The sequence below is a fragment of the Myotis lucifugus genome, unplaced genomic scaffold, assembly GCF_000147115.1.
Source record: "Myotis lucifugus unplaced genomic scaffold, Myoluc2.0 scaffold_49, whole genome shotgun sequence".
In the NCBI taxonomy this organism is placed as follows: Eukaryota; Metazoa; Chordata; class Mammalia; order Chiroptera; family Vespertilionidae; genus Myotis; species Myotis lucifugus.
Genome location: NW_005871097.1, coordinates 4,350,607 through 4,375,154, shown reverse-complemented (window position 1 = coordinate 4,375,154; position 24,548 = coordinate 4,350,607). Strand labels below are relative to the sequence as shown.

General features: G+C 38.6%; 1 protein-coding gene across 3 annotated transcripts in view; it reads right to left on the bottom strand.

Moving 5' to 3' along the window:
• The window catches only part of ACE2 (angiotensin I converting enzyme 2), a 40,067-nt gene that overhangs the window by 2,960 nt on the left and 12,559 nt on the right, over window positions 1-24,548 (bottom strand). For 2 of the 3 annotated variants that reach the window (XM_023753670.1, XM_023753669.1), the window contains exons 4-17: window positions 24,250-24,340; window positions 23,218-23,361; window positions 21,731-21,843; window positions 19,493-19,598; window positions 17,364-17,461; window positions 15,006-15,175; window positions 12,157-12,383; window positions 9,697-9,841; window positions 8,870-8,968; window positions 8,019-8,141; window positions 7,382-7,599; window positions 6,552-6,610; window positions 3,903-4,003; window positions 2,348-2,464 (exon numbers count right to left, since the gene is read on the bottom strand). In XM_023753670.1, coding sequence (XP_023609438.1) covers window positions 2,348-2,464; window positions 3,903-4,003; window positions 6,552-6,610; window positions 7,382-7,599; window positions 8,019-8,141; window positions 8,870-8,968; window positions 9,697-9,841; window positions 12,157-12,383; window positions 15,006-15,175; window positions 17,364-17,461; window positions 19,493-19,598; window positions 21,731-21,843; window positions 23,218-23,361; window positions 24,250-24,340 — 1,811 coding nt within the window. The remainder of the gene's footprint in view (window positions 1-2,347; window positions 2,465-3,902; window positions 4,004-6,551; window positions 6,611-7,381; window positions 7,600-8,018; window positions 8,142-8,869; window positions 8,969-9,696; window positions 9,842-12,156; window positions 12,384-15,005; window positions 15,176-17,363; window positions 17,462-19,492; window positions 19,599-21,730; window positions 21,844-23,217; window positions 23,362-24,249; window positions 24,341-24,548) is intronic. The other variant, XM_023753671.1, reaches the window with a different exon arrangement.

Sequence of the window (24,548 nt, the reverse complement as noted above, 5' to 3'; positions counted from 1 at the left end):
AAGGCCTAGCCTAAGAATGTACACCTTAAAGAGCAATGAAATCAAAGTAGATCACCAGGTCCAAGGAAAGATATGTTTTAACAATTATGCACCTCTAATATCTTGCAATCTGGATTAGGTTTGGCAACAGCTTCATTGGATAATTGGTTGCAAGTGTGGAAACATGCAAATGGCTGGCATTTGTTCATTTGTGATGATTATGTTGCAAAGGCAAGAACTTCCCTTCTATCACAGTATATCTACAATGACTTTATGTCAAATAATGGAAAAGGACAATTGAATGCACCTATTCTATCCTATATAATAAAAGGGTAATATGAAAATTGTCCCCTCAACCAGGAGTTCGACCAGAGTTAGACCAGGGGGCAGAGCCAGGCCACCAACTGCCCTCGCGCGGCCCCTCTCCTCGGATTGGGCCGGGCCTCCGGACCCCACCCATGCATGAATTCATGCAACAGCCCTCTAGTAAATGAATAATGTCCTGTACCCAGTTGTATTTTCCAAATAAAAGGTGTTGACATTTGGAAAAAGCACTGGGCAGGGACACAGGAAAAGGGCCTTTGCCAATTTCTCCAGCACAGGGATGGGACATGGCTGAATTTTATAGATTAAAAATAAAAGGATGAAAATTCTTTTAAAAGCAAAACAAACAATAATGAAATGGATAATATTCTGGATCAAAAACCAAAGTGTCTGGCATCCCATCGTCCTACCCTTGAGTACAGTGCAGGTCAGGAGGTCAGAGCCCACCCAGGGAAGTAGAGCGGTCAAAGTAGAATTAGTCATGTAACCCTTGGCAACCTTAGCCTGCAAGTGTCTCAAGTCATTCTGGAAATAGGAAGTTTGAGGTCCCCTGCAGCTTACAGGGGGGCTGGGCTCTTTCATGGAGGCAGTCAGTGAGTCTCCGGGTCTGGTTAGGTTGCACACCCACCTAAGTCAGATTTTCTCTGCACATACACTGCCCAGCAGGTCTTATTTCTGCTTCCAAAGATGAACAGCAGCTCAAGAGGGCCATCTAGTGAGCTTCCCCCTAGCAGGCTATCCTAAGCCTTTTAATATGAGGGGAACTATCTGCATCTGCCCATTTTTCACTTTTGCTGTTTTGGGAAACAGCTGAAATTGGGCAAGCTGTTCCTTCTAAATCAGTGGTTCTCAACCTTGACTGCACATTAGAATCACCTGGGAATCTTTTTAAAATCCTGATTTCCGGGCCTCATCCTCCGGAAATTCTGTTTCTTTGTTACTAATGTTGTGGCCCCACCCCTTAACAAAGAAACAGAATTTCTGGAGGATGAGACCCAGAAATCAGGATTTTAAAACGATTCCCAGGTGATTCTAATGTGCAGCCAAGGTTGAGAACCACTGTTAAATACTTACTGCCCAAAGCAAGTCCCTCTCCTTGTGTGGAGGCTAACCAATGACTAAGGAAATCTATGCTTGCCTACTTTGTTTCCGACTTTGGTGAGTTAAATGAATCCTACATCAAGTCCCCATAGCAAATGATGACAACACCTGTCCATGTCCCTTTCACACTGAAACCATTTTCCATGAGTTCTGGTAGACTTTCTTCAGCCAGTACCTGCTGCCTTTGCCTGAGAGCATTCTCAGGCCACAAGATTCTGCCCTGTTTTCAGGCCAGAAATGCTGGGGAATTTGTCCCCTGTAAGCAGTTCCCAACCAATGACTGATGGGAGGTGGTGAATAAATATCCCAGCTCTGCTGGGACAATTTAGGTGCATATTCTACATGGTATCCCAGAATTCCCCAGCAAAATTGGAGCTCTAGTTGCCCACAGTGGTAACTTGCTCAGTAATATGTGATGTATTATCTTCTTTCCATTTTTTGTCTCCTGTGCACAGTTCTCTACCAGTGCTTCTTGAGATCACCTCCCAAATAAACTGCTTACACTCAATTTCTTGTCTAAGGGCCTGCATCTGGAGGAACTCAAATCAAGATAATTCCCTTGCTATGAGATCCTTCTGGAATAAAACCCCAAGTTTTTAAGATGAAGTAAAACAGCTGATGTGGCTAAGTGGTTTAGCATCAGCCCATGAACAAAGAGATTCCCCATTTGATTCCCAGTCAGGGCACATGCTCAGGTTGTGGGCTCAATCCCCAGTGGGGAGGGTGTGCAGGAGGCAGCCGATCAATGTTTCTATCTCTGCATCCCTCTCCCTTCCTCTCTCTCTAAAATCAATAAAAACATATTTTTTAAAAAGATGAGATAAAATATGTAAATGACTCAGACCAGTGCCTGGCACACAGTAAGAGCACACTCAATGTTAGTGATGGTTATTGTTGCATTTGTTAACCCCCTCGACCTTATAGTTTGAAAGTAAAATATCACCTGATGGCATCTTCAACTTCACTTCTAGGAATGACGACAGACATATTTTTAGGTGAAGTGACATAGAACTTGAAGGAGACTCTTGGTTTTATATCATTCACCCTCACGTTCTCCACCCTGAGGAGAAACAAAAGAAACATTTCCCTTCGTAGCACAGAGAACACAATGAATAGAATGAAGACTTCCACTGGTGAAAAGGAGATTGGTAGAGGACCACAGGGTTAAGTAGAGAAATATGGGTCAGGGCAAACAATAGGACACACACACACACACACACACACCAGCACTCCCTACCCAAAAAAGCTTAAACTGCCCAAAGCACATGAACTCAGCTACATAAGTTGTGATAGCATGTCTTTGCACTATTTGTTCTGCCACCATATAAAAATCACATTTTTTTCAATGATAGAAAAATCCAAACTAAAAGCACCAGGAGAATCAGTGAGGAATCATTGGTGACTTGGGATTATGATGACCAATATGGTGGGCAGCAACAGCTTAGTAACATGGACAGAGGTGGTGTGTTTACACCATTGCAATCTTGCCCCACTCAACAAAACTGTCGTGTTACACCTGTGGATGTGGGTGAGGCGTGGGGTTTACAGCACAATGTGTTCTCACAGTTGCCAGAGTGATCCTAATAAAATCTGAAGCAGATCGTGTAGCTTATTGGCCTTCTAACTCAGAATAAAAGCTGAAGTCCTTAGAATGACTTGTGAGGCCCACATGAACTTTCTTCTCCCCTTCCAACCCACATGTCCCAATACCACCCTAACCACAGGGCCTCCTACTTGTCTCCTATTAGCTCACTCTGCTCCAGCCACACTGGACTCCTTGCTGTTTCTTCAACAGGTGAAGGATATCCGTTCCTCAGGATCTTTCCAACTGGTACTTTCCCTGACTGAAACATTGTCTGAATTACTGGCTCTCTCTCCTACTTCAGATGTTTGCTCAAATGTTAATGAGGCCTTTTCTGACCATTTCACGTAAAATTAAACTCTATACACTCACACACATACACACCACACTCCCTACCCCCTTTCCTGTTGTAATTTTCTCCCTAGCACTTATCATTATTTAATTCTATTTTATTTCTCATATATTTTTTGATTGTCTATAACACACACACACACACACACACTATATATATATATATATATATATATATATATATATATATATATATATATCCATTAGAATACTAGCTCAGTGAAGGGAGGTTTATACCGTTTTCTTTCAGTGTTGAAGGTACATGAGAGCATTTGGGGGAGGGAAGAGGAGAGGAAAAAAGAAGAGAGGAGGGAAGGGGAGGGAATTGGAAGGGAGAAGAGAAGGCGTTTAATAAGAACAATACTTTTGCAATCTGCAAGTCAAACAAATCACAGTTCTGTAAATAGAATGGCCCACATTCTAGGATATAAAAGAAGTTTAAAAGTTATTAGGAGGATTTTCTTAATTTCACTTGAATAAAAGATTAAACATAATTATCTCCTCAGACCCAAGAATGAGGGAAGTACTAGTTGGAATAACTTGAAAGCACAGCAAATGAACTCACCCAAAAGGAATCGTCTGGTTTTTCTCTTTTAAAAAATACTCTCTCATGGCATATGCAACTGATGACTGGAACAAGTACATTTCATTGTCATTCCATTTATACTGCAAATTCAAAAGAGAACACTGCTCAGTAGGGATCATAGTATGCATGCAAGGCTTGATAGTACACAAGCATTATTTTTAAATTTGCTAATATTCCAAAGATTCTTGTTATTCATTCAGTGACCTTTCATTTGAGTGTGAGCAGCATCACCTGGAGTCCTTGTTAAAACTTTGCATACTGAGCCCCACCCTCAGAGTTGTATCTCTAACAAGTTGCCAGATGGTACTGATGCTGCTGGTCAGGCAACCACACTTTAAGAACCACCAAGTTCACTGATTCTTTAAGGTTAGTTTCATGTAACATGAACTAAACACTCTGAAGGCAGGCTTATAGACAGGAGTCATGCAAGTTATGTGTTTTGGTTAAATGTCCATATATTGTAGACAAGTATGCTAAGATTTACTATTTTATAGTAAGTTCTCAAATATGTATAGTGTAAAAGAAAAAAACCCCTTGAGATTCAAAGGAAAAATAATTCCATAAACAAGGTAATTTGTTCTTTTCAGTACTAAACAAATATCTTGTGTATTTGCATAGTCTATGAAAAACTAGTTACAACAGAAAAAATATTCACTCTTTCCTCCAGTAGCTGGCAGTAGAGATTAACGAACAAATTTTGCATCTGTCCTTTCTCTTTTAAGAAAAACAATTATAAGATTTCACAAAAGAACTGTTACATTAGTTTCAGTTTGATATCACTCAAGTTCTGGAAAAAGTTGTTTTAATAGTAATAACATTATTAATATTTACTACTAATAATATTCTGGTTACTATTTCTATATTTTTAATTTATTTTTATTGATAAAAGTATTACAGATGTCCCCTTCTCCTCCTCCCCCACTGACCTCTCCACCCTGCTTCGGCCCCCTCCCCAGGTCTTCATCCCACAATTTTGTCTATGTGTGTGGATTATGCATGTATGCATATAAGTTCTTTGGTAAAAAGGATGAGTTCTTAAAAGATCCCATTGAACTTTGCCATGGGAGTGGGACTCAAGCATTAATATTTTTAAGACATTCCATGTGACTCCAGTGTACAGCCAGGTTTCGAAATAGCTTGAGTTGGACAGACATTCTAGCCCAGATGTGCAGTAGATGTGCTGGAAGTATAGTTCTGGTCTCATCAGAAGAGCTGTTTGCTCAGTGAATCAGCCTTAGAATGTTCAAACCCGCTGAAGGCAATAGTCTTCAGTACTTACCAATCCCTCAATGTATGGAAAGGGCACATGAGACAAATGTTAAGAAAAAAAGAAAATAATTGAAAAGGAACCTGATCTGCAGGATACTTTAAAGTGATTAAAATTTATTAGGTCAATGGAGAACTAATAATGCAAGACAGAGAAAGAATCCCAATGATAAGAAATAGAAAGTGTATCTTTTAGGGCTTGGGAAGTGATGCATCTCCATTTTTGTTATTTCTTATTTCTTTTTAAAATGTTCAGTTTCACTCCTACTGTGTTACTTATATTCGGATGTCTTCTTTATGAAAAATATGCTACATAATATTTAACTTCCCAGGAAAAGTAAGGGAATAGAAATGCAATCTTTGGATCTATCCAGTGCAAATAACAATTTACTATAGCACCTTGGATTGTTTTGTCCAATAGTCCCAGATTATTTCTAATCTTGCAGAACCTTCAGGGTGCCATGCCCCCACCCAGACCTTTGATTCCCATCTGCCTGAGACAACATTCTCCTCTTCCCCAACCAAAGCTACTACTTTTTCAGACTAGATAACCTGAAACAGTGTTGAGAAGAAAGCACTAGCTGATTAAAGTAATTCACAAGAGGGTGTAAGTAATATGATTTTCTGTAAAACATTTTGTTATCCCAAAATGCATCTCTAGATCAGTGCTTCTCCAACTTTGCTGTTATCAAAATCACCTGGGGAGCTTTCAGAACACTTGATGCCCAACTCTTGATGCCACACCCCAGAGCAATTAAGTCAGAATCTCTGGGAGCGGGACTCAAGCATTAATATTTTTATGACATTCCATATGACTCCAGTGGACAGCCAGGTTTGAGAAACGGTGTTCTAAATCAGAGCGTCCCAGTCTTTATTGTGTTTACAAATGACCTGGAGGTTTGTTCAAATGCAGGTTCGGAATAGTCAGGTCCAGGGCTGGGGCCTAAGATTCTGCATTTTTAACACATTTCCAGGATATAGATGATTGAATAAAACGAAGCAAAGCAAAGCTCCCTGCATTACTTCTAAAAACAAACAATCTCTCAAAATATAACTATGTTTTCTCCCTCAAACACAAGTAATGATGATAAGAGTGAATTGTAAGGGTGGGTATTTGATATTTAAGTTTGGATGCTTCCTCATTGGTCTTCATAACACCTTCAAGGAAAAAGTAGACATAGCCAATCCAATAAGGAATGTGTTACTGAAAGTAAATAAACAAAAGCCAAAGGCCAGAACTGGGGACTTGTAGTTCCTAAGAGAACCATGTGGGCGTTCATCTTTTAGACCCCACTGGAATGGGCTGATTGTGTTATTGTGTCCTACTTAAGGGCGTACACTGAAAGTGCCCAGAATACTCACTGCTTTTTCTCCAAGAGCTGATTGCAGGCTTATCCTCACTTTAATGCTTTGCTCAGCATCTGATTAAAGAGAAATCACAGCTGTTATTACACATGACAGGTTGACCATGGGTGTTTATTTCCTTCCCCTCCCCAAATCCCATTAAAATGATAGTAAATGAATTTTAAAAGAGATATAAACACACTTTTGGAAAATGAGAAGTAATGGAGGAGTGGTAAGTGCTTTCTCAAGGGTCAGGAAGTCGTGGCCTAATTTGTACACAGAGGCAGTGCAGACCTCAAAAGTCCCAGAGAATCCCAGAGAGGCTTGAGATTCGGGTGCAGCTGGGGGTGGAGAGAAGATACAAACTATTCCAATATATCAAATATTCTTTTCAATTTCATCCCTTTGCTGCTTTTCTGGGTTGAATCTACTGCTTTCTGGATGCTGTCTTCTTTCTTGAGTTAACTTTTTTTTCCGGCAATTACTTTTATCTTTCTAAACAATTTATTTATCTTATTTCTTTATTGGCCAGTTTTAGACATGCACTTCTGCTTACTCTTGTACCTCCTTTTATCACCAAAAGCCACAAAATAAAAGATATAAAATAGTATATTACTTGGCTTTGCAGGTATAATGATATAAATATTGATAATTTCTTTACTAAAAATCATTATTAAGCTTTATTGTCTTTGAAGAGTAAGATTTGAGTACAGTGGGTTTGGGGATGTTATACTATTTTATTTTAAATATCAGGCTAACAAACCAGGAGGAGAGGTAGTTTGGGGCCAGAGAAGACTAGGGGAAGCAAAGAGGGAGGGATTTGAAATGTGTCAACTCAGTAAACTCACATGGACTCCAGTCAGAGAACCATCCCACAGAATTCCCAGAGCGCGATTCCACAGAATTACCAGAGTTCCATCCCACAGAATTCCCATTCTGCTCTTTCAGCCAGGTAAACAAAGGCTCAAAGTAGTTGAGCAGTGGTTTTGCATCCATTTTCTTTGTTCCTACAATCTTGTCCAGTGCTAAGGTCCAGGGTTCTGATTTTCCAAGTTTCAGCATTTCGCTACATGAAAAAAATGGGACAGGATAAGTTCAGGGCCTTTTGAGGGATTTCAGGTGTACATATATTTACATGTATGATCTATGGTTTTTCCTCTTTGGCTTGGGTAAGTTTGCTCCTGGCAGCTAAGAAAATAAGGCATGTTAATAGATGTATTTATCCTTCAATCTGTTCTCCTTTCCAATTACTACAAAGGGAACTCTGTAGTACTGACATGGAGAAAAGAGGTGGCCTGTCCAGCCATCACATGGTCTAAGTTCCCGTATGACCACAAAAAAAACATTTAGTTAGTGGATGAGGACATTTTGAGGCCAAAATTTTTCTTTTTAGACAAAAGAAATCAAAGTTAAACATAGACATAGGCATTGAAATGAGTAATTTTGGATAGTAGGAGAGGTTCAACATTTTGAAGCATTTCTTACAGCAGCTTATTCCCAGCTTCTTTGGAATTTGAGATATCACATTTATGCAGGGGACCTTGATGTTTAGCTATTTGACAGAGGGCTTCTTGAAACTGGAATTCAAAAATGGTCCTTGTGAAATAACTGTAAAAGAGACAAAGAAAACAAGCAGGCCCATGTTTAGTTACTATGATAAAGTCATAGATTGAGGCATATATTTAAATTCTGAGGCCCTAGTAATCAAAGAGATACTTATCAAACCTCTGTCTCCAGAAAGACCCAAACATGAACCCTTATAGACTCATCATAACCTACATGCATTTCTGTATCAGCTGATAAAAAGGCAGTATTATTTTGTTAAATGTTAGCTCACATTTGTATTGTGTTTTACAGATGGATAGCTCTTTCTCATATAAATGATACCAATCAGTCCTTATAGCAGGTCAATAATATTATTTCCTCTGTATAAATAAACTGAGGCTCAGCAAATTCAAGTCTGGGGCTAATAGGTGAAGAACATAGGTTTTTGCACTTCATGTTAAAAATGGTCTTTCTATTACAATCACTCTGAACTCTGCCAGTAACAATAAGATAAACAAAAACACTTTTTTGTTTTATCTCAAGGATAAGGATACTATAAATTCCTTGATGGGAGAGAAAAGATCTCAAACAGTTTTATTTAACCCAATAAATTGTGTTGAGTTAAATTGAATGGAAATTCATCATCTATTTTGAGGTTTTGGGGGCTGGAAAGTGGGTGGAGATAGAAAGAAAAATTATAGTCTTTGCTTAATAGATCCCTATTTATCTGCCATTAGAACAGTTGTCCACAAACCTTACTAGTTAAACAGTGAGGAGAAACTATACTTTACCGGATAAATGAGTAATCATTAGCAACATGGAACAGAGATGCGGGGTCACAATATGTTTCATCATGGGGCAGAGGTTCCATCACCCCGACTATGTCTCGCCTTTGGGGAGAAAAAAGAAGATACATTAGCTCTGGGTCACCCACTATGAGGAGGTACAGTTGGGTGCAGTTAGTGCAGTTTCATCAGCCAATGGTACTTATACTATAACTAGAGGCCCAGTGCATGAAATTCATGCACAGGTAGGGTTCCTAGGCCTGGCCGGCGATCAGGGCCAATCTGTGGGGTGACTGGCGGAGCGATCAGGAGGCCCTCGTTGGCACCTGCCTTGACTGGCCTGAGGCCTGGGGGCTGGGGGCAGCTCCTGCATTGAGCACCTTCCCCCTGGTGGTCAGTGTGTGTCATAGTGACTGGTCGTTCCACTGGTCGTTCCGCCTTTTGGTCGATTTGCATATTAGGCTTTTATTATATAGGATTGGTTGTCAGGTGAAATAGAAACCGTGCCAAAAATGACAGACTACAGACTATTATGTAGTTATCTCTTCTCCATATTTAGCCCCAGCATATTGCAAGATTTAACTGTTGAAATCCAAGTTATTTTGAAACACAATCCTAGTTGTTTTAGATTGAGTTATCACAGAAGCAGACCCTGAGACAAGGTCCTGAGAAATGACCCTAGGAAACATTGGCCAAGGAGTGAGGAAGTGAGACATGGAAAGAAAAGCAGCCCTTAAAAGATGTATTATCAAGCAAGTTACCAGTCAAACGCTTTAAAATAAACAGCAAACTTATGAGAAAACATTTTACTGATTGCACATTCATTGACTTACTTCATCTCCCACCACTTTTTCATCCACTGCTCTTTAGGAATTTCACCCTTAAAGACCATCCACCTCCATTTTTCTAACATGTAAGTGAACGGTAGAGTTCCAACAATATTAAGTGCTTGTTTGAGTAGGAAGTTTATTTCTGTTTCTGAAAGTAAAATGGAAAAGGGTAAATATTAAAATGAGGATGACAGTAGATGTTTTGTGTTGGCTAATTTCCTAACCTCAAAATATTCCTCAAGATATACTTACTATAAGGATGATTACATGAGAAATATTCACAGTGGACATAATATGTATATATTAATTTTCTCACCTAAGGGATTTGGAATGAAGTCTTGGATAGAACAGATAAGATAAACCCACAAGTAACCCCTAATCCTCATTTTTTATTAGTTTCAATTGCCTTCCTTAAATATCTGTTATCAGAGATAAAGCTATTTCATCTATTTTTCCAGTCATACTGTTTATTTTTTGTAAGTTCCATGAAGGCAGTGACTGGTGATGTTTCATTCAAGACTGTATATCAGGGGTGAAGAATCTTTTTCTGCCAAGGGGCATGTGGATATTTATAACATCATTCGCTTAATATAATTCACTTAATATAAATTTATGTTGCCATGAAAAAAGCTCCTAGATTTATTGAATTTCGAGTCCCACTTATGGTTGCCCTGGCAGGGCCAGACCAAATGATTTTGAAGGCCTTACACAGACCTTGGGCTGGATGTCCCCCACCCCAGCATCTAGCCTGGTGTTTGCTACATGATGCACTCTGTGGTCTTTGTTAAATAAACAAATAATAAACAAAGGAGGCCAAAAGCCAGTAAGCCAGGAAGTAAAACAAACAAGAACCTCCCTTAACCATCTATTGGATAATCAGAAGTACAATGTTCTTTAAATGTACTGATATTTTCCTTACCTGAGTTTAAAATGCTTTAAGAAATTGTTATTTCATTTATCCTTTATTAGTGATATAAAAAGGCAGTAGAGTTTACTCCAGTGTACAAATGAAGCTTACTGAAATGTAACCAGGAGAATATTATCTATTTCTCACACCAGTCTATCTCTAGTGTCTAGAAATATGCCTTGTACATAGTATGTGCTCAATAAATATTTTTGGAAGAAGAAATGGAGGGAAAAAGAATAAAGGAACTTATTTGTCTAACATCATTCACCAATCAGGGCAGAACCAAGAAAAGGAGTTTTTCAAATAAGTGGTTTAACCATGTTTAGTACTGTCTTTGTGATTTAACCATATTTTCCTGCTGTCAGAGAATATTTTTTAATGATAAAACAAATAATTGTCTATTAATTGACTTGATAATGATATTTTAAAATTAGAAAACAGGTGTGGTTATTGTGAACTCTCTTTTGTTTGTTGTTCCCTTCATGGGAGGATGCTGCTGCTCGTCTACTACCCACTGGGTCTGCTTATAGTAGTAACTTTTTCAGACATGATGATGGCTTTACACTGACCTAATCCCAGGTTCTCATGAGATCACTAAGGTCTAGAGCTAGAAATCAAGGCAAAGTGAATTGCCCACACAAGAATGGAGCTTGTGACCTTGACCTCATTGACCAAACCTTCCAACCAGCAGAGCTGATATTTATGTATCAAATAACTAAGAGGACAGAAATACTCAAAAGAGAAGAATATATTTGGCTCTAAGTGTCCTTCTTTTACAAAGAAGAATCAAAAGCCATGGCATCCTCACTGAAGAATCTGGATATTGTGAACTTTTGTCGTATTCTATCAAGTCTAAGCCATCCAAAGACAAACAGGCTACCTTAAGCAAAGATGTTGAAAAAGACCGTGGATCTGAAGGGATGTTACAGGGGCAAATTTATGCTTCCTGCAGATAAACAAAACATTTCCGTTCTTTCCAATCATGATATTCCACCACCTGTTCTTTAAGAACTCCCAAATTTCAAGTTATCATTTACTTTGCATAATATGATGGGAAAAGCTTTAGATTGGGGCTCTGGGTCTGGTTTAGCCACGTTGCTTTTTGACCTTGGGCTGGTTACTTTCCCTCTCATCTTCAGTTTGCTTCTTCTGCAAAATAGTTTTTAGAATCTGTTCCCTCTAACATTTTGGGAAGTTTTTACCTAGAACCAGAAGGATCTAGTCAGAACTCTAACATTAATTAGCTAGGTGACCTTGGATAAGTCATTTCCATTCTTTGGGCCTGTTTTAGATGTTTAAAAATATCTTGTTAGATGTTTCTTAGAGCCCCAAGACCATTCGTTCAGTTACCTCTTATGCCCTCTTCAAAGATACAAAACCACAAATTCGCACGTCATGATAAATACTTATTTTTTACAAGTAGCAATTTCTAGTTACCCATAAATACCTTATACTTTATGTGGAAAAATTAAATATAGACTATGCATGATAATAAATATCTTTCCCCACATCAAACTAAAGAATCCACCAAACAAGGCATGAAAAAATGTCTATACCATTGTCTTCAGAAAAATCAGGTGGCAGAAGACCCATGCCTTTCAAATGCTTAGGTGTAGCTACAGAAAGTGACATGACTTCCCCAACAGCTTCATGAAATCCTTCATTTGCTCCATTTCTTAGTAGGTAGGGTTGTGTGGCATATGCCATGTCGTACTGGATGTGTCCCATCTCATGATGGGCTGTCAGGAAGTCATCCATTGTCACCTTTGTGCACATCTTGATCCTGCACATAAATGGACAAGATTAAAATGAATCTCATTGAGTTTCATTTAATCATCACAGTAGAGTTGTATAGGATTTTGGTAGCGTGGATCATCTTTCCAAGATTCATTCACCAGTGAATCTTGAGGACCTACCTTTTAGGTCCTAGAAACTATGCTAGGTGCTGAATATAAAGTGATGGGCAGGGTTGAATCCTGTTCTCTTGTTCACAGGCTAACAGAAAGAAAAATAAGCAGCGTCCTCTACTACAAAATCTCTGAGACAAGTACTCTGTAAGTGATCAGTAGGCATGGTTTAGGGCATAACAATGGGTGAATACAGGCACAGTGTCCTAGAAGTACTAAGAAGGGCATAACTGAAGATGCAATGAGCACTCTGGACCTTGATCAGCATGCAGAAGTTTGCAGGTAGATGGCAGGGAGGGACAAGAGGTTGACATTCCTGGAGGTGCTCAGTAAGAAAGGCTTAAGAAAAAAAAATGCCACTGCAAGCAGTTTGGTATAGTCAGAATAGTGAAGTAGTAGGAGAAGGGGCTGGAAATTGTTAGTCTGGAATAATTAGCTTGTAAGTCCAGGAGTGCGTGTGGTGGCTCATGAAGCAGGTATAGGTAGAGTGGCAAGAAAAGGAGGGCCAAAGACAAAGTCCTAGGAGGTCCCAGTATGTAGAGTGGGGAGATGAAGATGGCTCAAAGGAGTTAGGGAGAAAAGTCAAATAAGTCCAGAAGAGGATGACAATGAAAAATAGCATTTCAAAGACAATTTGTAAATGTTATCTAATGCTGTTGTGGCCCAATGAAAGAAGGACTGCATGTGGCAATTAGGTAGTGGTTCTTTTCAACTTGGCAACAACAATTTTCATTCAGGTGGCTGTAGGGGGAGCAATTTCATTCCGGTAAATGTAGGGGGGGTCATATTTCAGTAGGTTCCAAAATTAATTTTCCTTCTACCACTCTGACCATATCATCTCCCTGATAAATACCCTTTGGACTCCCCACTGCTTAAGAATACACTCAACCTTCTTTATATACCCCAGCATAACCTAATTTTCTAACTTGGTTATTTTCCATTCTCTTTTAAAACAATTATAAGAATAGCTACTATATATATAAAGTCTACTGTATGTAAGTTCCTGTGCTAGAAAACTTATGTATACTTATATTTAAGCCTCACTCTAGTACTGGAGCCAGTAAATTATGGACTGAAGCTGACCACCTGTTTTGATAAAAAGGTTTTATTGGCACACAGCCACACTCATTTGTTTATGTGTTACCTAGGGCTATTGTCATGCTAAGTAGTTGCAACAGAGACCTGCAAAACCTAAATTATTTACTTTTTGAGTCTTTATAGAACAGTATTGCCAACTGCCACTCTAGTGGATTCTGCTGGGTTCCTGCCCAGATCTACTTTACCAAGCGCATCCACCCATCTTCCAGTTGCCTGAGGCATAGCCCTTAACAGCCAATAGCTGCTTCCTTCTTCACTGTTTTTGGCTAAATGTGAGGTGCCTCAACCAGGAGGTTATGTCCCCCTCCCTCCCTCAGGCAGTGCACAGTCAATGAGTGACTAATATGAGAGTACATATTTGTTCGTTACATACACCTTGTTTCAAGGTATGACCAACTCAGGTACAAATCACGCTCCAGGGAGCCCTGAGGGATGAGGCAGAAGCAAGTCTCCAGCTGAGACCACATCCTTACTTAGATCCTTCTCCAGCCCCCCACTCAACTTCCTTCACTCCCCTTTGCCTGAGAGCTTTCCCTCGATGCAGCACTTGTACAGGAATCTTCATTTCAAGATAGGGAATCCAGCCTAAGACACTCCCAAACCTGCAAACTGTGAATTACTATTCCATTTTATACATAAGGAAACTGAAACCCAAGAAGGTTAAATACCTTGCCCAAGGTTGCCCAGCCATTAAGTGGCACCTGGGATTCAAAAGCCTGTGCTCATTATGCCCTATCACACAGAACCTCTTCACAGGCCCTTTATTCTAGTCTAATGTGCTGATATCCGGACACAATGCCAGGTCCTGCCTCTCTGCATTTAATCCTGCTATTCTGCCAGCCCAGTGTACTCCTCCCAGCTCTGTCTGTCTGAACGCTTCCTGTCTTTCAAGCCTAATTCAAATGCCATCCTGAGAAGCCCTGTCTGATCCTACATGCTATTCCAGGTGTGGTCAGTTCTCTTCCAATTCCCCCATTGAGTTGTCTCGGTTTCTCTTAAGACATGTACCACTTTCTTTTATCCTAGCTTATTTATTCACCTGTCCTGTCTCACTCACATGGAGGGGAGGACCAATGCCTGATTGATACCTCCACCTTCCATAAATCTTACCACCAAAACTTTCATAATGGGGACACCACCCTATCCATAACCATGCAACTCTAATGGGTGCATATTATTTCAAATGAGGCAAATTGTCTAAAGGTTCAAGTTAGGGGCTGCTGACAATCCCCTTTTCCTGGAAAAGCCCAGATGTACTCTCATGGACTCCCAGCTTTCGTTAAAGGGAAGTTCATTCATCTCTTCTGTGCTCAGAGAAGCAGAGCAGGAATCTAAATTCATCTTTTTCCATGCCTCCATTGTCTCCCATTTTAGTATCAGCTGTATATCAGCCTCCCTACCTGAAGTCGCCCTTCCCCAGGTCCCAAGCTGTGGGGTGGCAGACCACTTTCCGGCCATCGCCTGGCTCAGTTAGCATGGAGTTATTCCAGAATCCTGGAGTCATACTAGGAAGTCCAACAGATATATAGAACTTCTCAGCCTCCTTGAATATCTTCTCTGCATCCCAGGACTGAAAAAGAAAAAGAACAGCATTTAATTCTAGCGTTAAAACAACAGCATTCTTTCTGTTGGGTATGTACATAGGCATAACCTTTCTGGAGGGCAATTTGGCATCACGCATGGACAATTTTCAAAGTATTTATACTCTTTGTCTCAGTAATCCTGTCTCTAGAGAACTAACCTAGGAACTTCTCAGAAATTAGGTCAAAGAATTAAATTTAAACTGATTTGTTTATATTGTTGTAAATTAAAAAATAGTTGACATATAACTGTAAATTTAAGGTATACAACATGTAAAATGGTTTTTAATAAGGAAAAAATGGAAATAACCACTAGAATGGTTAAATAAATAATTATGACATTGTGAAATGGAAAATATAATAAATTAGTAAGTGAAAAGTAGAATACGTAAACCACTTATATAGTACATAACCTTAATGAAGAAATGCACAAAAATATTCATAGACTGGGTGACATTATGTGCGATGTATTTTTGCCTTTATTCTTTATATTCCAAGTATAACAGAAACAACAATGACCTCTTTGCTAAAAACTATTTAACTCAAACAAACAATCACTGATTGAGCTCCTTTAAGGAATAAGGCCCTGGTATTAGGCTCAGTGGAAGACATAAACAGTAAGGTGGACATGAAGTCATGGGCTTTTGGAACCAAAAAGGCCCACATGTGACCCAATAGCCAATGTGTAGTTGGGCATTGGCTTTATAGTCTGTATGGGAATCTAAACTTCAGAAACTTCTGGAATCAGACACAGGCAGCAGTAGATGTCTCCCAACCAACAAACTCTTCTGGGAACCAGTATCCCTGGAGCTAACACTTCTTTGGAGATAAGGCCCACATCAGGCAAACTAAGTTTGTATAATCGGCATATGCTTCATGAATCACTTCTAGTGACACAGAAAATTTCCTCTGATCTTGAAGACCAGTGAAGTCTGGTTTTTCTCCATGTCAGCCCTGGGGATATGAAACAGGATATGACACTATGGCTTTTTAAAATTATTGACCTACTCCTTAATATCAGCCAATACTGGTTTTGAGCAAGGCATTATTGAACAGAATGTATACCAAAAAACAGTGTAGACTAGTAAGAACAATTAACATCTGTTAAATAAAGAATGAATAAATAGAAATCTACACTGGAAATATTAGGAGCTCTGAGTTCATACCTCACTTGCCACTGCCTGTCTTTTTTACTTTAGCAAGTCATTTACCTGAGCCTCAGTTTTCTCAGCTACAACATGGAACTATCACAATACCTGTCCTGATAGCCTCAGGGGTTTACTGTAAAGGTAACATTAGGAGATATGGTGGGTGTAAAAACACTGTAGACAGGCTAAGGGGTGACATAAAGATAGGCCTCTGCTACTGCTCAACTATAAAATAGGGTTAGAACAGCCGCAGGAGTCTGGAGACCCTAAGAGCGTCACGATTTTATTCAGCTGTGGACTTTTCCCAGTAGTATAGGGAGTATGTTATGTATGTGAACATGTTCGTTGCATTGCTGCTTACAGATTTAAAATTATTAACAAGCAAAAAAGTCCAGCAATACCTAAAATGTAAATTATGGTGCAACTATCTGAAGAAATTTTACACAGCCTATAGAAGTATGTCTATGAATTCTACCCAGAAATGTAGACTATTATCTGAATTTAATAATATATTATAATGTCATCAATAGAAGGGAACACAAAGAATTTAAACAATTATACCAAAATGGCAACAGAAAGGTAATTTAAAAAATTATTTTAAATACTCTTGTAATATTTTAATAATAAATTTTAAATATGCAAAAATCATCTAATGATGTTCTTTTTCCATTATTCATAGAGATTACTGACTGATTGCTTAGTAATGACTAACTTTGGAAAGAGTGTGGCCGGTCAGTTGATAATTCCACATCTCACTATTTAATGGAAAACTTAGGTCCTCTCCATTTTTAATATCTCTCAGTAAGATCAATACCCTATCTATCTGTTATTCCAGGTATTTGATGTAATTTAAATTGTAAACCACTTTTCCATGAAGAGATAGCTAAGGAATTTAATTAGCTACATTTAATTAGCTTGAAATTTTTATTTATACATATAGTTTCATATACAACAGCTAGAAGAGAAAGATAGCCTAAAAAGAAATGAAATTAAGGATTCAGATTTTATTTTCAAGGCCTCTTCTTCCTACCTGTTCCACCATTGCACCAGTAACATCTATGTTTGGTTTCTGTTCAAAGGGGACTGTCAGATTGTACAGATTTGTCCAAAACCTGCCCCACATATCACCTATTTTAAAAAAAAGATTTTGTTAATACACAAAAAAGACAGCAGAAGTATAGAACTGATATTTACATAGTGCATGAGGTGAAATTGATAAACAGGCCACATAATATTCTACATTTAATCTGGTTTCTGTGCTTCCTTTTCACTATCTCTTTTTCTCTTCTTTTATTTTAGTTTCAAAACGCCCTTCTTTTTCTATGTCCTCTAAAAGGTTAAAGTGGCAGGAGATTTTGTAGTTAGGCAAAACTTGTTAGGGAAATCATCCCAGTTTCACCCATTTAAGGTTTAAAAGGCACAATTTATTAAATATGTGGAACATCATAGCTAATATAGATTAGAAGCACATTTATTGAATTCACCATGCAAGGGGCAAAATACTACAAACTATTAGTAATCCCTACTTTTGGATTTAAGAGAGATCATATAGGATCATCATTCAGCAACCTCTAGTAATTACTTATTAAGTTTCACTTTTATTCCTATAATATAGTATTAACTGGGTAATTTTTCAAACATCTCAAATAAATGTTAAAATGCATTTCAAGGCCATACCCTTAAAGGGAAGATAGATCTAGAAAAAGTCAATCTAATAGCAGGACCAGAATCCTGACATCAAAGGAATAGAGTAACTTAACTACACAAAGAATGCTCCAATGAACTCATGTTTAAAAGAAATATATATCTATTGACTATAAACATATGTGATATGTGACATAAAGCTGAAATACAGGCCAAAAGGGACCCAACAAACAGTATGACATTGCTTCCAAACCCCAAATGTGACCGTAACGTAAATGAATAGAATCAAAGTATCTAGAACAAAGGAAGCCACAGTTCCATTTTTACTCTATGTTGGTTAAACCTCATTAAAATAACTGTTCAGTTTTGAGCATGATATTTGAAGAGTGACATCAACAAAGGATGGCTAATCCCAAGGAGAACAATTAGAAAAGTGATGTTTTAAAGAATGGTTAAAAAATTCTGTGTAGGACATTTAACTTAAAATAAGAAATAGTGTAGGCATGATGATAACAATAATGCTCACAAAAGTATATTGAGTACATCACACCAGGTAGGTTTAAGCAGAAACTGAATTACTAAAGAATGCCTGGCAAAGACACTGTAGGGAGTATGTGTATATATATATATATATATATATATATTGCTTTAGAGTAAAAAGTCTCCACAAGGCCTTTGTCCATATTCTCCCCTGCTGAACAAGGCTTGGCCTTGGAGAAGAATTGGCTGCCAGTAATTTAGCTTGACTATAGTAATACTATGTATACATAACATGAATTTTTCAAACACATGTATTTTATTTGGCCTCAGCTTCTGGGGTGATGGAGAGGGAAGTGGAGGATAGTCACTCTCTAGAGGAGAATTAGCAGGTTCAATAAAGGGCCCTAGATCTTGCATGGTCTACAAAGGCTCTATGGCAGGATCCAAGGTTTTTGGAAGATTCATTTTTCTCCTAAACTAGGCATCTTCCTTCATGATAAAGACTTCATACATACTCATATGATTCCAAACCAAGTACTTTCCAGCAAAAGTAATTGCTACAGTTAAGAATGAACTTATGAAGCTTTAAGTCAGGCTATACCTTAATTCTACAAAGCATTTCTCTCATGGCTGACTACCTCCAGCCTACCAAGCTTCTTTCCTATGACAATATGACACTAAGATCCCAAATTCACCTCAAGAGCTTAGCCAGCCAACTTGAATAATGAGACTTATTTTTCCCCATTTACACTCTCATTTGAACTTGGAGTTCCTTCTCTAGTTGTCTAAAATCACCCCTTTATCCTTTGAATTGTAGCCAACATAATAACTATGTACAAAATAAAGTAATGCAATAAAGATTTTAAAATGACTTTTCTATTGAAGACAGTGCTTTCAAACTATAATTTCTATGATGTTACTAATTTCATTCACAGAATTTTCCAAAGTTTTATGTTCGGCCTCACTCCATAAAAGAACTCTATTAGTGGAAATAACATAGAGCAAAGTACACGAAGAATTTGTGGAGTTTCTTACCAAGCAAATGGGCAGGGAGGTATCCAGTCGGACTGATACGGGAAGGGTAGGCATTCACCAACTTTGCCCTGACATAAGCATGAAGATGTTCATATAATGGTTTAATCTGAAAAGCCCAGGAAGAAAGTTTAAGTCCAAGAAAAGCTGGTTCCTATTTCCAGTCCTCAACACTAAAAATAGAAGCTTCTTTAGACAAGTAGAATGTCCCTAAAGTTCAATTTCTTTTCCTCTCAAATGTTCTGGAGAGTTTGAAAGTATTCCTTCTCTCCAGATGCTGATGATAACTAGCTTCATTGCATAAAGCAGTAAACACACCTGGAGAAATACAGGTTCCAAAATGAAAGCAGATGCAAAAATATTCATAAGATGCTACCTACTTCCTTTGTTTTTAAATTGAAATATCATTTACACACCATAATTTCTCCACCTTTAAGTGTGTAGTTCCATGATTTTTAGAAAATTTATATTGTTGGGCAACCATTATCACCACCCAGTTTTAGAACATTTCCTTACCCCCATTTGCAGTTTATTCCATTCCTACCCTCAGCCCTAGGTCACTGAACTGACTTCTGTCTCTATAGCTTTCCCTGTTCTGGACATTTCATATAAATGAAATTATGTAGTATATGACCTTTTGTGTCTGCTTTCACTTAACATAATGTTTTTGAGGTTCATCCATGTTATTGCATGCATCAGTAGTTCATTCCTTTTTATTACTGAGTAGCATTTCATTGTATGAATACATCAGAGTCTGCTTCATTTAATCTCATGGATAAAATTCGCCAGTTGTGGGATGACTAGGTTGTTTCCAGTTTAGGGCTATTATGAATAATGCTTCCATGAACATTCATGTATAAGTCTTTGTATGGATATACATTTTCATTTCTCTCATATAGACACCTAAGAGTGGAATAACTTAGTCATATGGTAAGTGTATGTTTAACGTTTAAGAGTTGTCAAACTATTTTTCAAAGTGACTGTACCATTTGACATCTCTGTCAGCAGAGTATGAGAGCTCCAGTATCTTCATATCCTCATCAATACTTGGTATTATCAGTCTTTTTAAAATATATTTTTTATTGATTTCAGAGAGGAAGGGAGTGGGAGAGAGAGAGAGAGAAACATCAATGATGAGAGAGAATCATTGATCGGCTCCTCCTGCATGCCCCACACTGAGGATGGAGCTGCAACCCAGGCATGTACTCTGACTGGGTATCAAACAGTGACCTCCTAATTCATAGGTCAACACTCAACCACTGAGCCATGCTGGCCAGCCTATTAGTCTTTTTTAATTACAGCTATTCTCGTGGGTGTGTAGTAGTTTTTAATTATAGTTTTAATTTTACTAATAATGCTTTACTTGCTTACTTGCCATTTCTTTGATGTAATTATTAAAATATCTTGCCCACTTCTCTTTATTTTGGGGGGGTATATTTGTCCTGCTTTCATTTTTTTATAGCTCTGCCCAACTATGGATAGACAGAATAACTACACATAAGAAGTTTGAAGGCACAGAAATAAGTAGGAGATGTGGGGATCAAAATGAAGGAATAGGGAGACATTAAGAAGTGTCCATAGCTGAAACCGGTTTGGCTCAGTGGATGGAGCCTCGGCCTGTGGACTGAGGGGTCCCGTGTTCGATTCCGGTCAAGGGGTTGCAGGCACATCCCCAGTAGGAGATGTGCAGAAGGCAGCTGATCGATGTTTCTCTCTCATCGATGTTTCTAACTCTCTATCTCTCTCCCTTCCTCTCTGTAAAAAATCAATAAAAAATATATTTTTTTTAAAAAAAGAAGTGTCCATGGGGTACTTTGACTCATAGACTCTCTCTTTCCTATAAAGACTTCCTTAGTCAAAGATAAGGAAACAATAGTACCAATTGTCCTGAGAAAGGCTCTGCTAACTGAGGATGACAGTGCTGGCCCTAGGTAGCTCACAAAGACCATTCCTTCTCATAATCTAAAAGACTGCTCCTTCCTATAATCTTTCTTTCTTATAATCTTGCTGTTGATAATTTCTGGTTAGTGGTTGAAAAGCAGGGGGGAGTAGAGAAATACTGATCATCTGTAGGAGTTGTCCTGTTATTCTTTAAAATATTTTCAAGCTCCAATATTACATAACTACGAGGCCTGGGAATGACTGACCAGTGTGTTAGAACAAGCCAGAATGCCTTTTGTCACTTTCCCTTCTTCCTGTGCACTGCCCTACATCTGTCTCTGGGTACAATTCCTTAGTTACCTCTAAGAAGATACGTTCCACATCTTCAGTCAACTGGTTGCGGCTATAGTTATAGCCATCTTCCCCCTCAGTTTCATAATCTCCTCTCCAATAATCCCCATAGTCCTCGTAATCTGTTTAGAACACAAGGGAAAGAAAGAGTAAAAGCACAATATGTATGTATTAGCCTTGTCTGGAGGCTAAAAAAATCCAAAGATATGTCACATTTTTTACTGCCCTTCTAAATATCAACTCAAAGGAATGTAGATGAATAATGACACTAGCTAATGTCTGTTAAGCACTTGCTCTGTGCCAGAAATTTAACTGCATTATCTCATCTAATAAACTCAAATACTCTACAAGATTGACATTATTATAATCCCCACTGTGCAGATTAACAGCCTGTTTTTAGATGATTAAATCATTTGTCCAAGGTTGCACACAACTAGTAAGGCGCAGAGGCACGCTCCTACTTTCCTAACCCTGGGTCTCTACTCTCTCCATAGATCAGTTTGCATCTTTAGCTTTAAAATATGTGATTGCATCTGCATTTTTAAATTCCCATTTTGTTCAAGGCCATATATTTTAAAATCCAACCCAACTCATCTTAGTCATTGCCACAGTAGGCCTATATTTATTTTCAAATTATATGTTTAAACAGTATATCTCTGTACATTTTATGTAGTATCTCATCATCAGGAAACATGAGCTTGTGCTAGGTTATTAGCTAATAAAGTTTGCATATGTATATTAATATTTTTTATTTTTACAGGCACATTGGCAATGAATGATCAGGAAGATGAGGAGAGAAATAAATATTTGGATGGAAGGATATGGTGATAAGTTACTGTCTCCAGCTTACCTACAGCTTGATAATATGAGTTTATGTATCAGTGAAAGATATCTGGAAACCACAGATGAAAAAATTTTTCCTTGCTCAACCCCAATAAAGTTATTCATAATGCCATGGCTTCAGCTCATTACCCAGGCAGGAGAGCAAGTCAAGAAAGATGGGAATTCCTCCCCATGTTAAGATTTTTATGACCACATGATTTGAGTTATGATTACAACTGCAGAAAGTAATGAGTTTCCAGCCTAAATTAATCTGATTTTTTTCTTTCTGTGACACCACACTGAGGTAAACACACAAACAACTTTTGAGAATAAACTGTAGCTAGATGGGAGTTAGGTGAGAGACTGTCTCTGTTTCTCATTCATTCTGAGAAATAGAATTCCTACTTAATCCCCAGACAACCTTAGGAACCTTGGGGGCACCTTCCCAGATAACTGATTTGTTTGAGGCCCTGTATTTGAGCTCTTTAACTGTAGAATGTCAATTCACCTTTCCTTATTCCCTAGTAGTTTCTTCTTTGAGACAGGCAACATGAATTATTCAGCAGAAGATCATTAATTTAGGGATATACCTTATATCAAAGGGCAGCCTTGGTAATCCATGAGGAAAAAAAAACCCCATGGCCTCAAAGACCTCTACAGACCAGCAAACTTACTGTTTCCTCTTGCCATCTCATTTTTCAGGTCCACATACTCTTCATATAATGGCCTCAGCTGCTTGCCGACCTCAGACCTCCAGCCTTCCCAAACCCAGAGCCTTTGATTGTAATCTTTGCTCTTCTCCATTATTTCTTCCAAGCCTGTTATTGCAAAGCACCCAAAGAAAAATAAACTTGCATTTGTAAAATTTGTATTTGTAAACAATTACATGAACTTTCAAGAATTAAAATTAAGGCTGGCAGACATATAATAAAAGGGTAATATGCAAATTGACCCTAACAGCAAAATGACTGGGAATGACTGGTCACTATGACACACACTGACCACCAGGGGGCAAATGCTCAATGCAGGAGATGCCCCCTGGTGGTCAGTGCACTCCCACAGGGGGAGCTCTGCTCAGCCACAAACCGGGCTGATGGCTGCCAGCAAAGCGATGGTGGTGGGAGCCTCTCCCGCCTCCTCAGCAGCACTAAGGATGTCCGACTGCAGCTTAGGCCTGCTCCCCGCTGGCAAGTGGACATCCCCCGAGGGCTCCTGAGCTGCCAGAGGGCTGTCTGACTGCCAGCTTGGACCTGATCCCCTGGGGAACGGGCCTAAGCCAGCAGGTGGACATTCCCCGAGGAGTCCCAGACTGCGAGAGGGCACAGGCTGGGCTGAGGAACGCCCCCTCCCCCCCGCCCGAGTGCACAAATTTCTGTGCACCAGGCCTCTAGTAAAGTTATAAAATGAAATATCATGATTCACTAATTTCCTCATCCTTATTATAGTTCCAAAATATTTGAGGAGAAAATAAACCACTGACATCATTTAACTGCTAACTTAATTAAGTTACTTGAATGTGACAGAGTTTACAAATGTAGTTTTGTTAAGTGCTAAGTTTGTCTATGTGCTGAATCACATATTTGGAATCTTCTCACCTTTGGATATTCTGTGTGAAAGGCATAATGCCATTATCTAACATCAATTTCATTTTTAAAACTTGGGGGAAAAGTGAATATCATAATCACTGCTCAAAATTAATAGCTTACCTGCAAGTGTGAAGCACTCCTGTGGATTATTTGGGTTACAAACTTTTCCAGTACTGTAGATGGTGCTCATTGTAGTTAGAATTGTGTTCAACTGCAAATTAAAGATAATAAACACTGTTAAAATGAGAAATATGGAAAATAAAAGGCTAATGTAAAGATGTCCTTTTAGCCATGTGATTTTTTTTATTACTCCAAATACAGCAGTTCACAACTTCTTTGCCAAGTATCTTCCTTTATGTAGGGCAGGAATATCTCAGTCAAATCTCCTCACCATCAGTTATCAACGGAGCTTTATAAAC